This window comes from Carettochelys insculpta, chromosome 1 (genome assembly GCF_033958435.1).
Source record: "Carettochelys insculpta isolate YL-2023 chromosome 1, ASM3395843v1, whole genome shotgun sequence".
NCBI lineage: Eukaryota > Metazoa > Chordata > Testudines > Carettochelyidae > Carettochelys > Carettochelys insculpta.
In genome coordinates this window covers 119,839,597-119,856,442 of record NC_134137.1, presented here as the reverse complement: position 1 = coordinate 119,856,442, position 16,846 = coordinate 119,839,597, and the positions used below count along the sequence as shown (strand labels likewise).

The 16,846-nt window shown below is 40.3% G+C and overlaps 1 protein-coding gene and 1 long non-coding RNA gene across 12 annotated transcripts in view; one reads left to right on the top strand and one right to left on the bottom strand.

Moving 5' to 3' along the window:
- Window positions 1-9,941, top strand: part of LOC142011319 (uncharacterized) — a 39,275-nt gene extending 29,334 nt beyond the window's left edge. The window contains exons 2-3 of the long non-coding RNA XR_012645044.1: window positions 4,202-4,258; window positions 9,884-9,941. This is a non-coding gene — a long non-coding RNA (uncharacterized LOC142011319). The remainder of the gene's footprint in view (window positions 1-4,201; window positions 4,259-9,883) is intronic.
- Window positions 1-16,846, bottom strand: part of ATP11A (ATPase phospholipid transporting 11A) — a 270,256-nt gene that overhangs the window by 53,018 nt on the left and 200,392 nt on the right. For all 11 annotated transcript variants that reach the window (XR_012645033.1, XR_012645038.1, XM_074990476.1 and 8 more), the window contains 6 exons: window positions 16,540-16,737; window positions 13,112-13,285; window positions 9,433-9,596; window positions 9,057-9,128; window positions 6,518-6,591; window positions 6,079-6,182 (listed from right to left, as the gene is read on the bottom strand). Coding sequence is in view for 9 of the 11 variants with exons in the window: in XM_074990476.1 (XP_074846577.1) it covers window positions 6,079-6,182; window positions 6,518-6,591; window positions 9,057-9,128; window positions 9,433-9,596; window positions 13,112-13,285; window positions 16,540-16,737 (786 nt within the window). In the remaining 2 variants the exon portion in view is untranslated. The remainder of the gene's footprint in view (window positions 1-6,078; window positions 6,183-6,517; window positions 6,592-9,056; window positions 9,129-9,432; window positions 9,597-13,111; window positions 13,286-16,539; window positions 16,738-16,846) is intronic.

Here is a 16,846-nt window from a genome sequence, read left to right as displayed (position 1 = left end):
TGCAAGAAGTATGGGTAATAAGCAGGAAGAACTGGAAGTGCTAATAAATAAATACAACTATGACATTGTTGGCATCACGGAAACTTGGTGGGATAATACACATGATTGGAACGTTGGTATTGAAGGGTACAGCCTGCTTAGGAAGGACAGACAGGGAAGAAAGGGGGGAGGTGTTGCCTTATATATTAAAAATGTACACACTTGGACTGAGGTGGAGATGGACATAGGAGATGGACGTGTTGAAAGTCTCTGGGTTAGACTAAGAGGGGTAAAAAAACAAGGGTGATGTCCTGCTAGGAGTCTACTACAGGCCGCCTACCCAGGTGGAAGAGGTGGATGAGGCTTTTTTTTTTTTTTTTTAAAACAACTAACAAAGTCATGCAGGGCCCCAGATTTGGTGGTGATGGGGGACTTCAACTACCCACATATATGTTGGGAAACTAATACAGCCGGGCACAGACTATCCAGTAAATTCATGGATTGTATTGGAGACAATTTCTTATTCCAAAAGGTTGAAAAACCTACTGGGGGAAGCTGTTCTAGATCTGATTTTAACAAATAGGGAGGAATTGGTAGAGAACCTGAAAGTGGAAGGCAGCTTGGGTGAAAGTAATCACGAAATCAGAGTTCACAATCCTAAGGAAGGGTAGAACAGAAAACAGCAAAATAGAGATAATGGATTTCAGGAGGGCAGATTTTGGTAAACTCAGAAGCTGGTAGGTAAGATCCCATGGGAAGCAAAACTGAGGGGGAAAAACAGCTGAGGAGAGTTGGCAGTTTTTCAAAGGGACATTATTAAGGGCCCAAAAGCAAGCTATCCCACTGCCTAGGAAAGATACAAAATATGGCAAAAGACCACCTTGGCCTAACCAGGAGATCTTGCATGATCTCAAAAAAAAAAAGGAATCGTATAAAAAAATGGAAACAAGGACAAATTACAAAGGATGAATATAGACAAACAACACAAGAATGCAGGAGCAAGATTAGAATGGCTAATGCACAAAATGAGCTCAAACTAGCTACAGGCATAAAGAGAAACAAGAAGGCTTTTTATAAATATATTAGAAACAAGAGGAAGACCAGGGGCAGGGTAGGGCCATTGCTCAGTGAGGAGGGAGAAACAGTAACAGGGAACTTGGAAATGGCAGAGATGCTTAATGACTTCTTTGTTTCGGTCTTCACTGAGAAGTCTGATGAAGGAATGCCCAACATAGTGAATGCTAGTGGGAAAGAGGTAGGGTTAGAAACTGAAATAAAAAAAACGAACAAGTTAGAAATCACTTAGGAAAATTAGATGTCTGCAAGTCACCAGGGCCTGATGAAATGCATCCTAGAATACTCAAGGAGCTGACAGAGGCGGTATCTGAGCCTTTATCTTTGGACAATCATGGGAGACAGGAGAGATTCCAGAAGACTGGAAAAGGGCAAATATAGTGCCCATCTATAAAAAGGGGAATAAGAATAACCCAAGAAACTACAGGCCAGTCAGCTTAACTTCAGTGCCAGGAAAGATAATGGAGCAGGTAATTAAGAAATCAACTGCAAGCACTTGGAAGGTGGTAAGGTGATAGGGAACAGCCAGCATGGATTTGTAAAGAAGAAATCATGTCAAACTAATCTGATAGCTTTCTTTGATAGGATAATGAGCCTTGTGGATAGGAGAGAAGCGGTAGATGTGGTACACCTAGACTTTAGTAAAGCATTTGATATGGTCTCGCATTATATTCTTATAAAAAAACTAGGCAAATACAATTTAGATGAGGCTACTACAAGGTGGGTGCATAACTGGCTGGATAGCCATACCCAGAAAGCAGTTCTGAATGGTTCTCAATCCTGCTGGAAAAATATACCAAGTGGGTTCTTCAGGGGTCTGTGGTAAGACCGGTTCTGTTCAATATCTTCATCAATGATTTAGATATTGGCAAAGAAAGTACGCTTATTAAGTTCACAGATGATACCAAGCTGGGAGGGGTTGCAACTGCTTTGGAGGATAGGGTCATAATTCAAAATGATCTGGATAAATTGGAGAAATGGTCTCAGGTAAACGGAATGAAGTTTAATAAGGACAAATGCAAAGTGCTCCACTTGGGAAGGAACAATCAGTTTCACACATATAGAATGGGGAGAGACTGTCTAGGAATGACTACAGCAGAAAGGAATCTAGGGATTATAGTGGACCACAAGCTAAATATGAGTCAGTGTGATGCTGTTGCAAAAAAAAGCAAACATGATTCTGGGATGCATTAACAGGTGTGTCGTGAACAAGACACGAGAAGTCATTCTTCCGCTCTACTCTGCGCTGGTTAGGCCTCAGCTGGAATATTGGGTCCAGTTCTGGTCACCACAGTTCAAGAAAGGTGTGGAGAAATTAGAGAGGGTCCAGAAAAGAGTGACAAGAATGATTAAAGGTGTAGAGAATGTGACCTATGAAGAAAGCAGAAAGAATTGGGCTTGTTTAGTTTGGAAAAAAGAAGATTGAGGGGAGACATGATAGCAGTTTTCAGGTATCAAAAAAGGTGTCATAAGGAGGAGGGAGAAAACTTGTTCTTCTTGGCCTCTGAGGCTAGAGCAAGAGGAAATTAGCTTAAAATGCAGAAAGGGAGGTTTAGGTTGGACATTAGAAAAAAGTTCCTAATGGTCAGGGTGGTCAAACAGTGGAATAAATTGCCAAGGGAGGTTGTGGACTTCCCATCGCTGGAGATATTTAAGGACAGGTTAGATAGATGTCTATCAGGGATGGTTTAGACAGTACTTGGTCCTGCCATTGGGGCAGGGGGCTGGACTCGATGGCCTCTCAAGGTCCGTTCTAGTCCTAGTGTTCTATGATTCTATAAGCGATTAACTCTTCTGAGCAAGTGCCCAGAACCCAGCTGCCAAAGATGACGGAGTTCAATTTCCAAAAAGGAAACATTGCTTTTTTGGAGGGGAACACACACATAAAAGGAAGAAATTCCTCCCTGTGAAGATGATCCACACAAGCCCAATGGATTAAATAGCACATAGACTGTATGCAGGTCTTGATGCTGGCTCTCTGCACAAAGGCAATTTTACCTAAATATTAACATAATGCAGAGATAGTAGAAAACAAATGTTCATTTTTTACTTTGTTCCATCAATAGGACTATTTTGCTTGGACATAAGAGGAAGCTAGTTCTTTGGGTATGGAAGAACAGCAAGGTTTTGCGCTCAGGCTACGTCTACACATCTGTCAACAGAATTTACTGGTGACAGAAATCGGAATGGCAGCTCTGCCTGGCAACTGGAAGTGTTCTCTGTGGATAGAAGTGTCTACACTTCACGTTTGTCAACAGTACCCTGTCGACAGATTGTTATGCCTCAAATTTGAGGCATAATAGTGTTGAGGCAAATGCAGAATTCTATCGAGACTCTGTTGACCAAATGCTTTAAGTGTGTATACACTCCCTGCATTATGTCAACAGAAGGCCCCCTGTATCAACAAATCTCTTTAATGTAGACACGGAGATAGCCATGCAGAAATGTAGTACTTTAAAGACAAACAAAATGATTTACTCGGTGACAAGCTTTCATGGATCAGAAGTGGTCTGTTGCACTAAAGTTCATCACTGAATAAATCATTGTTACTCTTTTAAGTGCTACTTTTCTGCTGCTTTGTTTTGTTAGTCTAGACAGAGCCTTAGTGTTACTATACTTCAGTAAATCACCAAATCCTAGCTCCTCATTTAAATTCTTCTACCGGTGAAAGCCTAGGCAGTTTGTGGCTGTATGTTTTGCCCATCAGCATAGATTATAAATTTGTATTGCTGATAAAATCTTTCATACTTTCACACTTCTGGTATTAAGCAATTAACAACTATAATGACCTTTCAGTTGAGATTTCCACTTTGAGACAGAACACTTTGACAGCCATTTCTTGAAGAAGTCAGCCTGAGATGACTACTTTCCCCAGTTGCAACAATCTGGGAAACTAATTTAGGGATTATACATATAAATTGATCTTGTTTTTTTGTGAAAAGTGAATTCCACTTTCCTGAAAAATATGCTATCCTGGACACAGAATGTGAAGTGTTACTTTTTAGTCAGTAAAGTTTACATTACAAAATGAATACTCTCATCCCTTGCTATACAACCACAACTGGTTCACAGCTCTCTGTTCACAGGCAGAAACTCGTAAGAGGGACACTAAATTCATATTAAATTACACGTAAACGTCTCTGATTAGTTCCTAGGGCTCCTAACTTGGGGAAGGAGTGGCAGCAGGTGGCACTGATTTTGAAAGGTGAGTGAAGCTTGGGTTGGGGAGGGTTAAAGGCTGGAGAGTTAAAATCTGATGGTGGGTTGGGTGGGGGGAGTTCAGGCTGCCACGGTTTGGGGCTGGTGTGGGGGTCAGGCTGCGGGTCCGCAAGGGGTCAGGCAACAGGGAGGATCTGGTTGCTGCGGTTTGGGGCCGCAGGGGTTACAGGCAGCAGTGGGGTGTTAGGCTGCGGGGCCAGCAGTGGTCAGGCTGCAGCAGGGAGAAGGGTAAGGCTCATATGAGTGGGGGAAGTTCACTTGTATAGTGAACTAAGCTAGGTAAGTGTGTCCCTCATTTAAGCGAGTACTCGTAAATGGAGTACTTGTTTAATGAGGGATGAGTGTAATATTGTCTTACTAATCTTCCAATAGAGAGAGAAAGGGACAGATCAATATTAAAAGCATGACTCAATTTCAGTGTTTCACTTTAGTTGACTGCTAAGACTAGATTCCAACAAACACGTTTCAAGATAATTCTATTGTAGTCCCTAACAACAGTTAGAATAAGGAAGCGTTTTAGTCCCCAGTTAAATGACTTGTCAGAGGCAGTATGTTTTAAGTGGGATTTAATGTTAGCATGGAAGATTAATCAAGCAAAATAAAAGATAAGCCACCTATCTACAAAATTACTTATACGCAATCCAGAAGGTCAACGATTAGGACATCTAAGAGAAGCCTGTCATTTATTACAGTATGTGAGCCAATTTGCTGCCTGTATGATCTTGCAGAACCTGCTACATTTAAGAATTTAGCCTCAATGCAATTATCCAGGATGAGGTAGTACTCAAGTTCAGACTGCTGGAATTTAGATGGATATAGTATATTAAATTGCTCTTTCAGTTATATTAGCTTCTTCCACCTATAAGCAACTACTCTGTCACAGGAGAGAAAGCTACTTTATATAGTGAAGTTTAGTAAAGTGCTCTGGGAAAAAAATTTTAAAGAAAAAAATCCAGTTTCCCTCTAAAACAGCAGATGATATATATTGCTTCATTTTCCATAGTAATACCCAGTTTCAGTCTGAGTATTTGATGCCAGTCAATACTATCTTATTTTAAAAGAAATAATCATATTTCATTTAAACGGCTGTTTTTTAATGGCATGTAAGACAAGTATTTACAACTCCTAATACAACCTCTCAAATAATCAAGTTGGACATTTCTTCCCAAAGGAATAGAGCAAGCTCATATTTCCTTTTCAGCGAGCAAAAATGTATGCACAGGGATTATTGTTGTATTGCTTCCCCGTAACAGGAACATTTACAGTTAAATTATGGTCTAATGGTTTCTCTCTCAAGAGATCCTGTGAAGTAATCTAAAGGTAGTAAAACCAGAAGATGCCAAAGCTGGAGACTGGAAATGGGGATGGAATTTTCAGTAAGAGTTTTGCTACTGATTTCAATGGTGAAGAATTAAGCCAAAACTGAGCATGTTTTAAAAGCCTCACCTTAGGCTGCTAAATTAGCTAGTCCTGAGTAATTCCAATAGTAGCTTCTAGTTAGATTATTGTCATTGCATAATTAACTTTTAAATTGCCTTAAAAATAAGGGCTTTGTAGTATTTATGAGGCACTGGCTTGCACTAGAGCAAAAAAATCACACCAGGAGAGAGGGAGCTCAATTTTGTGGGTAGCTGCAGCTACAGGCGCTTTGATGAAAATTCATCCTAGCACTCATGAGGTCAAACGGACTATAGCTGTGTCCGGGTCAGGCGCAGCGGTGGAGGCACCCTGAATCCTCCTTGCCACCTTAGTACACAATGCGGGGCCAGGACACCAGGAAATACCATTTTTAATATTTAAGCTTACCACTGCATTGCGCTCAACTCTGGATCGTATTTGGTCTATTTTGCCTTCTGTAACTCTAGGAAATATAGAAGAATCTGCTCCCTTACAAAACAGGAAAATGTCACCTAAAAGAGAGGAAAAGACGACGCTTAAAATGGTTAAAGCTTATTTTTTCCAGACTAAAGAACATATTTTTAAAACAGGTTAAATATCCTTAAATACAGTTTCTTCAGACATACATTTTCCTGTTAAGATCCAGACTAACACAGCTACCTCTCTATCACTATTTTTCTGACAGTGCTAATTACCAACTTAAATTCTAAATCATCACTGAAAGAGCAAAACATGAAGGAAAGGGCACTGATAAGACCCTGTTACATTCAAAAACAAGACAAAGATCACAAAACCACTAACCTCCCCTCCCCTAAACCAAACCTAATCCAGGAAATGATATCTCTACCTGCCATTGACCGGACAATCACACTCATTCGCCTCCGTACAGAATCGAAACTCAAAATCTCTAACAATTCAAACCTGAAAGAGAAAAGAAAAATATGCTGATGTAAGCCTGTTCCCAACCCCCACACAGCTAAGCTTGTTACTGATCCCAGATAATAATTTATAAGTTCTGCCACATGGAACAAAGTAAGATGCAGTTGATTAAGAAAAATAGCAACTAGATCAGAAGCTTCGATTAGACAATGACAGCATGATAGAGTCCACTATCCAGTCACTGACAGCAGCCAGTACCAGAAGAAGATGCAAGAAACTCTGCAAGAGAGGAATATGGGATATGCTATTTACAGGGAAAATTTCCTTCTAGGCCCCAATAGTTAGAGGTTTTCCTATGGTTTGAAACTATAGTGTTTCAATCCCTCAAGATGTTTTGGTATTTTAATGATTCATTATAACTCTAAATACTTATTTTTCCCTGAAGGGGAATAATTCCCCTACCTGTAATATGTCTCCACCCAACACCAATATTCCCCTCTACCCAAAGATGAGGGCAAAACTGACATTACTGATCTACTTTCTCCATGCCCTTCGTTAAGACTATGCCTACACTATAGTGATCTGTTGACAGAAGTTACTGTCGGAAGAGCTCTATCGGCAAAACTTCCATTGACATACCACGTCCAAACACACAAGCAGATTGAAAAAGCAATCCACTCTGTCGACAAAGAACGGCCAGACTGCCCTGCTGCTCTCTTGACTGAACGTCCAGCTGGAAGCTCAGCAAACAGGGCTGCCTGGTGAAGTGAAAGCCCTGTCTGTTGACAGAGGGCCCCCCAGAACGTCTACATGGCTTTTTTGTGGACAGAAACTGTCAACAAAGGTGTTATTCCTCATTGTAGAGAGGCAGAACACTGTTGGCAGAAGTGCCAGGTTTTGTTGACAGACTGTTGACAAAACACATTTTAGCTGTGTCTACACTACAGAGTTCTGTCAACAGAAGTCACTGTCAACAGATATTTCCCAATAGAACCTCTGTCTACAGAACACGTCCACCCCTAATACAGGCTCCCCCTCAATGCCCTCTGTTGACAGAAGGCGGTTAGACTGCCCAGCCCTCTGTTGATAGAAAAGCCAACCGGAAGCTCTGCAAACAGGGCAGCCTGGTGAACCAGAAGTCCTCTCTGTCAACCAAGAGCCCCCAGGAGCGTCTTTTTTTTTTTTTTTTTTTTTTTTAAATTGACCACATCTGTAAATAGAGGTGCTATGCCTCGTATGGTCAAGGCAGAACTCTGCTGGGAAAACTACTGTGTTCTGTCAACAAATTCTCAACAGAATGTGAGTGTGGATGCTCCCTAATTTTCTCAACAGAAGGCCTCTTCTGCCGACAAAACTCTGTAGCGTAGACCCAGCTACAGTGTGCAGATGATTCGCGGGTTGTGTTGAAAAACTCTAGTGTAGATATAGCAATAATGTATTTTATCAGGTCCCCTCTTATTAATGTTTTATAAAGTAAAGGCTCCCAATTTTTTCAAATATATTTAACCCAAGTTCTGGCTTCTGAAAGTCCTTTCTTCATAAATATTTTTATTCATAAAAATACTCTAATTGTTAGGAAAACCATATCATATTGTTTTCACTTGTTTAATAAGAGAATTTTTCAGCTCTATGTTTCTACAATCTGGAAATTAAAAAAAAAAAATTGATGTGATGCCACAACGTTACTTTTGTTGAAGTCAATGGTACAATTCTAGAAGAAAGTTGGACGAGGCTTATAGTTGCAAAATGCAGTGAAAACTGGACCAAGTCCCAAAATTTTTTTTTAGTACTTCCATACTTTGCCTGACAAATTATTACAGTGCTTCCGTATGTTTGTGAATTTAGCTGTACGTATCAGAGTACTACATTACTTAATAGAAATGTTCTACGGTGCTACAGAAAAACAGAGTAACAATTTCAAAAACATATACGTCCTAATAACTTTTTGTGGGATTTAAATGCTTTCGGAAATTCTACTCATAAAAAGGTTCTATCAAATTTATTCTATGGTCCCACAGAATTTTACAAAATAAAGTATCCTTTCTGTAAATTACTTGAACCATCTATATGATTTTCCAACGATATAATTCTCCATTAAACTGAACAGCATTGTTTCAAAATACAGAAACAATGAAGCCATATTTTCTATTAAGTTCCACAAAGTCTGTTCCAGAAATTATGACCTATCATACAACAAATCAAAGGAGGGCTCTTTCTAACAACAAATTGTCTTGGACTGTCTTCTTGTACCTTTGCTGTTGTCATTAATTTTTCTTATTATACATACTTTCTCAAACTGTCAGATTCAGTGAAAGTGAAAAACAAGGAGTCCTTTAAATTATAAACCTCACTAGATCATTAACCTTTTTTTCCAATTAAGCAGTTCATTACTCTAACAATTTTTGGTTTACAAATGAATATAGTTAGGGGAAAAAAACTGGTGGATACACTATTGACAAAATATGTTCTCTCAGTCCCACCCAGTTCACATTTCTGCAGCTACTCACCTCTCAATATCATTTTTTGGATTTAAAATTTCCATAAAGTTGTCCTTCAGCCTTAAATATGTGTAACCAAGCCTGCAAATTTAAATGCAAATTCAGACAAGAAGAGATCACAATTAATACATTTATAATCCCAGTTAAGAACACTGTAAAAACTTAAGAATTAACTTATCTTCTGAAATAGACATATCCTGTTTTGATTTTATTCACAGTGAAGAAAATGTAATCTTTAATGTATGCTGAGAAAATTGTAAACATCACCATTTTATATGATTCTATAAAGTTCCCTATTATTTAAATTATTTTCAGCTTCAACGAATCGAATCTCCATATTCAAAATTATTCTGGAGACCTACAAGCTATCAAATTACACACATACCTCTGTATGCCTTCAACTAAAGCAACTTCATCAGGTGACGATGATATATACACACATGATCTTCCAGACAATTGAGATTTCTTTAGTCCATCTACACTGTCATCCTCTTTCACTTGAACAGTGTGACAAAGACAAAGAGCCCGGAAAAATAGTTCTTCTCTCTCCTAATGAATAAAAAGAAAAGTATTGACATTATATATTATTACTCTGCAAAGGGATAAGAAAAATGAAAACAAAACAAAAAAACACCAAACAAACAAAAACCAAACCCCACCCCCCCAGCCTCTGTTCCTTTTAAATTATTCTGGTTTGTAGGAGATAGGAACTGCCTATATGATTTGAGTTTGTACCTACACCAATTATGACTATTTTTTGTTTGGTAATACACTCTCACATGGTGATTAATCCTTTAAAGGGAATTAGATGCCAGCCATAATCACAACTAATCAAGCTTTCTTGCAGATGATGTCATGAAGCCCAGCATCAGACAACAGCTTGAAGATTACTCGGTCCTCATAAAAGCCAGCAAGCAGCAGGGAGCTATATGACTCCTGTAAGAATCCCTGAATCAAGGAAATGGTTCACTTTATGCGTAATTCTCTGGTAGAAATATAATCTTAACAGGAGCAAAATGGAGAGGTGCATTGGGTAGGAAGGTTCCTGAAGGAGTCCCTGGGAAATGGGAAGGAACACAGTTTATATATGACTCTCAGGGGAATGGCCTGCAGGCAGAAAGCTAGGAAGATACCAGAAGAGAAGGGCTCATCCTGACTCAACAGGCAGATGACCAGTGGCATATAGTCTTGTAGGGTGTAGACTCACTTTTGCAGAAGGCCCTGACTCATAGAGAAAGTGATATGATAAACCTTCTCTCAGCACCCAGCTCTTACTGTGGGATGAGTTTCTGATTGCTCTGTTCCAGCTCAGCTGTACAATGTTACTGGCTATACCTGCTATGGGCATTTTGCTAGCCGCTCTTTTGAGGGTGTTTGGGAAGGAATTTTTCCCTTTCTACTGTACTGGCCAAGCACATTTGGAGGTTCTTCCATCTTCCTCACAGCAAGTTCAGGTGGGCTTTGTTCATGATGGGTGGAAGGTCATAGGTCACAAATCATTATTTGTTTAGTGGATGTGCAGTGCAAGGACTCCTTAAAAGAAGGCACACAGTATCCAACAAATGGCGTGGGGAAAGGACTTAAAGGGAGGTGGTCAGTAATTGTGCAAGCTGAGGTAGTTAGGGACCAAATCCCCATCATTGTAGCCTGCCTGGTCCGTCCTATGAGGGAGAAGCTTGGTAAGATCCTGGCAGTGGATTTACTGGAGAGACCAGAATGAAAAAAAGGAGATAATTTGTTGAAGCTCCTCCAGGAATTCTAAGGGCCCAGCAATAAAATTTGCTGGAGGGAAGTGCATGGAAAAAAGTGCAGGGGGCTAGTAAAAGCACCCTTGCTCCATCCCATTAATTATGGGAGAAAACAAGAAGGGATTACCAGCACTGTATGTTTCATCTACCAGGTAGCCCTAGACATCTAAAAATAAAATTGCAGACTGATTAAACTAATATCAAATGTCTCCAGTCCTTTTGGGAAAGCCAACAAATTGATTGCTTATACGAGGTAAGCACTGGTAGGGGATTTTGACAGCTGCAGCCAAATATTTATAGTCAGTTGCAGAGACTGAATAAGGACAGCCTCAATGTATCTCAGGTCACTGAGTACAGCTCAGAACCACACTAAAGAGGCAACAGCTCATTCTTGGGTAGCTGCTTGAGATTCTGTTTTAACCAAAGGAAGGCTGGTTAATTAAGCTAAAGAAGTGCAGCCCATTCTCTAATGATAGTTTGATGTTTGTCTCGGTTTCCTTCAAAGCAAACATTGCAACTGTATAGACAATAAGTCTCCCATTAAAAAGCTTTCCAGCCAGCACTGAGGTTACAGCTTCAAGAACGAAAATCTCTAGGCTACCAAATTACAGAAAATAAGGCTGCATTTTACACTACAGTCCCTTTGGGACCTGACTGGTGCTGAACTAGATAATTTGCTGGACCACAGGAGATCCACTAATGTCTAGCACATTACCAACACTTCCCCTACTTATTGGGCTCTTAGAAGACATTCAGGCATAAATTAGTGGTAAACAACACCACAGCACACAGACAGCCAAGACTGGTGACTGCAAAACTTTATGGGACCATGGAAAACTTGGTTACACCCATGATAAACGATCATCCAGCTAACTACAATCACACCAGATTAGAAGGAAGACAAGAAAGTGCTGGACTAGAGAGGTTCAACCTGTAGGTTAAATTTATGGAGGCTATATGCCAACGGGCATTCAGTGGACACTTTTCAAAACAGCTAGAGGACATTCATTATGCTGATGTCCCCCTCCTTTCACACCAACATGAAAGAATGGAAAAAAGGTTGCAACACTAGACAAAACTGCTACAGTTACTGTACAGAACATTAACAAGGGAAAGTCCAAGAAAACGAGGATCAACCAGTCCGACACCACCACCAGACCGGGAGGGGATGAACTGGAAGATGTGGAGCAGTTCACCTACTTGGTAAGTATTATGGGCAGAGACAGAGGAACAGACAAGGATATCAATGCCAGGAGAGAGAAAGCAACAGCTGCATTCAAGACTCTTCATCCCATATGTAGTTCACAAATAGTATCTGAGAGGACTAAACTGGGGATTTTCAACACTAATGTGAAGGTTTTGCTCTTGTATGAATGCAAGACCAAGTGTACTAAAAAGTCTTCAAATCACAAGCTACAGACATTCGTAAGCAGATGACTGAGGTACATCCTTCACATCAAATGGCAATAGTAACAGAGAGAAAGCCATGCTAGTCTTTATACTATGAAAACAAAAAAGCAGTCCAGTAGCACTTTAAAGACTAACAAAATAACAAAAGCTCGTCACCTAATAAATTATTTTGTTAGTCTTTAAAGTGCTACTGGACTGCTTTTTTGTTTCCATCAGATGGCAAGACTTCCTCACAAATGAGGAGCTTTGGAACAGAGCAGGACAAGAACCACTTGACATTCAAATCAAGAGAAGAAATTGAGGATGACTAGGCCACACTCTCAGAAAGCCATCATCCAGCATAGTCTATCAAGCTTCCACCTGGAACCCACAAGGAAAATGAAAGGGCAAGACCTCAGACAACATGGAGAAGATCTACTGAAACTGAAGGACAACAACTGGTGTACTCCTGGAGTCAGCTCGAAGTTCAGAGTGAAGTGGAAGAGATTTGCAGTTGGCCTGTCCTCCACTCGAAGTACAAGGGTTTATGTCAAGTAAGTCATACAATATGCTCTTAACATGAATTTTTCCCTTTTATCATAGTTTTTATCTTGTATTATCATGATTGGTTTCCACTTTAATTGGTTAATTACTATTATAGATGTTTAACTATGAAATTGGTAAAGCTTCAAATTTTAGTTTTCATTGAACAACATTTTAAAATTGAGTGGATTCTTATACATTTCTTGTTAAGCAAACAAATCCCTTAGTCTAAACTTAGTCTGAAGAGGAAAATATTTATATTGTGATACAATTCCACCAGAAGTCCACTTAGTTTATTAAAATCTCTGGGACGTATGTATAGCATTCTTTTTTCCAACAAAGATCAATCCATATTAATGCTTTTTTTTTTTTTTTAAATCATACTTTCCCGCTTCCTCCTGGAGAAGAGTCAATCATATCAATGCCTGTACAATCATGGAGGATTTGCCCATTACAGATGACATGAGGTATATAAACATGCCCTTCAATGCAGCATTCTATGAATTCCATGTTGTTCTCAGTTAATGTTCCTGTTTTATCTGTGAAGACATATTCAACCTGCAAAGAAATACATTGAAGAGAATTGGCTATATTGTTAGACTTTGAGAATGTCTCTGTTCATGGCACAAATTGCATAATTCAAGCCTTAGCTCAGGTATGTCAAACTCAAAACCTGCTGAGGGTTGCACAAATGAAAACTGATGAAGTACATTTTCTTTGGTCGCTGTGAAAGCTATCAGAAAGTTGTAATTATTCATTATTATAGATTGTGTTTTAGGTATAATTTTATAATAATTTTTCAGTTCTTGTTTGAATATAATGCAATAATTTTAACTGAGAATTTAATACTTAATATGAATTTCATTATTTAACAATATCATTAGTTCAGAAAATCTGAGAAAAAGACACTTAGCAGTGGGGAAAGAAAGAGTTTAAAAAAAAACAAAAACAAAACTACTGATAAAAGCCGACCAGGGAGAAAAGCCAAAACATCTTGAAGAAAGAAGGGACAGATGGTTTTGCAGCAAACATGCAAAGCCAGGTGTAAGGACACTTGCATTCTGTGGCTAGCTCTGCGCTCTCTGTGCTGCCAATTTCATAATCTCTAAAAATACAGCTAACCTCCCGCAAAGGAAAATTATGAGTCATGAATGAATGAATGGATGGGCGGGCTTTGAGATTTGTGGCTGGAAAGAACAGCAAGAGTTAATTTAAAGAAGCGGTATCTGAGGGGAATGGAGCTGTACAGACTCAGAGAAGGAAGAACAGGGCTGAGAGACACTCATAACCACCAGCTTGCTGGTGGAGCTTCCCTACGCCTTTAAGGGTGTACTTAGTCAAAACATTTCCATTGCACAGGGCTTGTGCTGTCAATCATTGTGACCAGGTTTGAATGATGCTTTGCCTGATTTTCTGTACTACTCTCTCTCACCTTTGTGCAGGGTGGGTACATCACAGCGAAACCCCTCCCCTGCACCAAGAGCAGCCCCTCTTCCCATAGGGAAGTTAGAGATTTCCCCTTTCACTGGCCACAGAAGACATCACAATCCAACATTTTTTTTCCTGCATAGAGGAAGCAAGGAGAGAGGAAAGGGGCACAGGGTGGGACTTGGTGGCCCCCAGTAGGGGAAGGGGTGATGAGGAGAGTGAGCAGGTCAGGATCTCACCACTTCTGTGGCTATTGTCCAAAGTCCAGAAAGGAGATTTCCTTTCAGGTCCACTGAAGGAGAAACATTGCCCTCCCCTCCCACTTAGACATTCCCTCCAGCTGACAGTACACTGCACTTCCTTCTCAGATGTTCTGGGGTGCAGCCTGCAACCCCCTACTGCACTGTCCTCTACCCCTTTCAGGCTCTTTGGGGATTGTGTTCCCCCCATTACCATGCAGCCCTCATTGCACTATTGCCCATCGCATTGCAGCGCAGTCCCCATTGCACCACCCCCTTAGATCCCTTGAGGCCCCCTCTCCATATTACTCTGCCTCACACTATCGGGCTACCCTTTGCTCCACCCACCACAGCTCCCTATATGCTTCTGCCCCAGGCAGGTCTCCATTCTCCACCTCAGCCCACATGGGTTTCACTGTACTTCCCCCATGCTCCCTCCCCGTATAACTCTGCCTCATGCTCCTCTGCCCCTTGCTCCACCCCCCACATGGCTCCCTACCTGTAGCTGCCCCAGGCAGGCACCCCCTCCACCTCAGCCAATGTGGATTTCACCATCCCTCTCCTTAGAGCAGTCACACACCCTTCTCTGACATGCACATGTAGTACCCAGAGGCACTGAGACCTCATACCAGGGGTGAGTGAAGTCTCTGCTCTACAGCTTTGGCTCAGAGCCAGCTGGCATTTAGCTCATGCAGTGGAGCACAGGGCTTCAGCCCCTATGATTGCAGGTTCAATCCCTGGTGCCAGCAACCCGGGTCTGTCAGTGTTATGCACAAATGGCAGGACAAACACCATTCCCAGCTTCTTGGGCTGTCCGTGTCTCGTGTATGCATATTAAAATCCCTTTGACTCACTGGTGTTTTAATACACATGTGCCAGACACAGAAAGCCTGAGGAGCTGGGATTGGTGTTTTTCCCACCCCTGCCACTTGTGCATGCCAGAGAAGGTTGTGTGACTGGGAGGGCTGCACTTAGATGTTTTACTAATATGAATTTCTGGGCCACACAAAAAAAAAAAAAAAAAAAAGGATCAGGCCACATGCAGCTCCTTGGCCACGAGTTTGACAAGCGTGCCTTAGCTGACAATCCTTACCAAAAAAGGACACAGGAACTTTCCTATAGGGTGTTAACTTTTGTCAAAATGCAGATTCTACAGCACACAGAGCAACTGTAGAACTATGTTTCAGCTGACAAAGAATGTATGTGAGGCAGTACTGAAGCACTTAATCCACTTTTCTTACTTCCATTCTCCTCCTTTCCCATGTTAAAACCCTTGTCTACAAGCTCTTTCTGGACCCAGGTTGCACATGGCTTACACTTCTCAGTGACTTGCTATTTGATGCATAAACCCAGATTTTAATTCTACCAACATAAATTCAAAGTGAGTACATGATGTCAACAGAATTCCTTAAGCATTACATACTAATGTGTATGTAAGCAAGATTCTAGTGAGATCAGAATCTGAACCGTATAATGAAAAAAACAAACAAAATATAGTCTTACTGTTACAGAGTAGGCCTAGCAGTGGCCTTCAGCTGAACATAAGTTTTATTTCACCTTTCACAGAAATTCCTGGAATTCAAAATCCAAAGCAATAAAAACAAAATGAAAAATGACTTGTAGAAAGGACAAGTGATGTGTCAGACCTCTGCGCCAACTCAAGCATGGGGTAAAGTGTTTTTTTTTTTTTTTAAAAGTGGGTTTTGGTTTTTTGCATAACTGACAGAAGCAGTACCACATATTTCCTTTAAACTGATGATGCTGGTATCTTCACCCATCTTGTCTGTTTAAGATCTTGAGAACAAAATGGGTACAACATTACTGCATACAACAATGAACGTAGCCACTAAATATAGATACACAGTATAACAAACCTGAGGCACGTTCTTTAGAGGCGCTGAGCACCTACAATTTTCACCAACTTCCCACCCACTTGGGTGGTCAGTACCTCTGGGAAAAAAAAAAAAAATCAAGCTTTCCAGGTATCAAATTGGACACCAAAGCTAAAGAACATTTTTGAAAATCCAAACCAAATCTCAAACGCCACATTTTGAAGTGGCAAAAAATGACAATAATTGGATTTTTACATGTTAGAAACTACTGATCTATTTTTGTCATCAGTTAGATCTTTTATGAGGAATTTACCTGCCCTAATTCCTCATTGAGGTCGGAAGTATTCACCAGAGGTCCTTCACCTGTGTCCTCATCAAACATTTCTTCATCCCAAGTAAGGAAATAAGAACCAAGAAATTTCTGCATTTCCACTGTAACGTACATCGATACAGGAATAATGTAGTTGAAAAGAACCATAAACGCAAGGAAGTCTGTAAACGCTCTAAGTATCTGCCAAAGAAACAAAACCAAAACATTGATTTTTCACATCAGTGGAAATTGATAGATTAAATTAATAGATTTACAAGATTATCTTTCAAATGTTTTTCAAACATTAAGT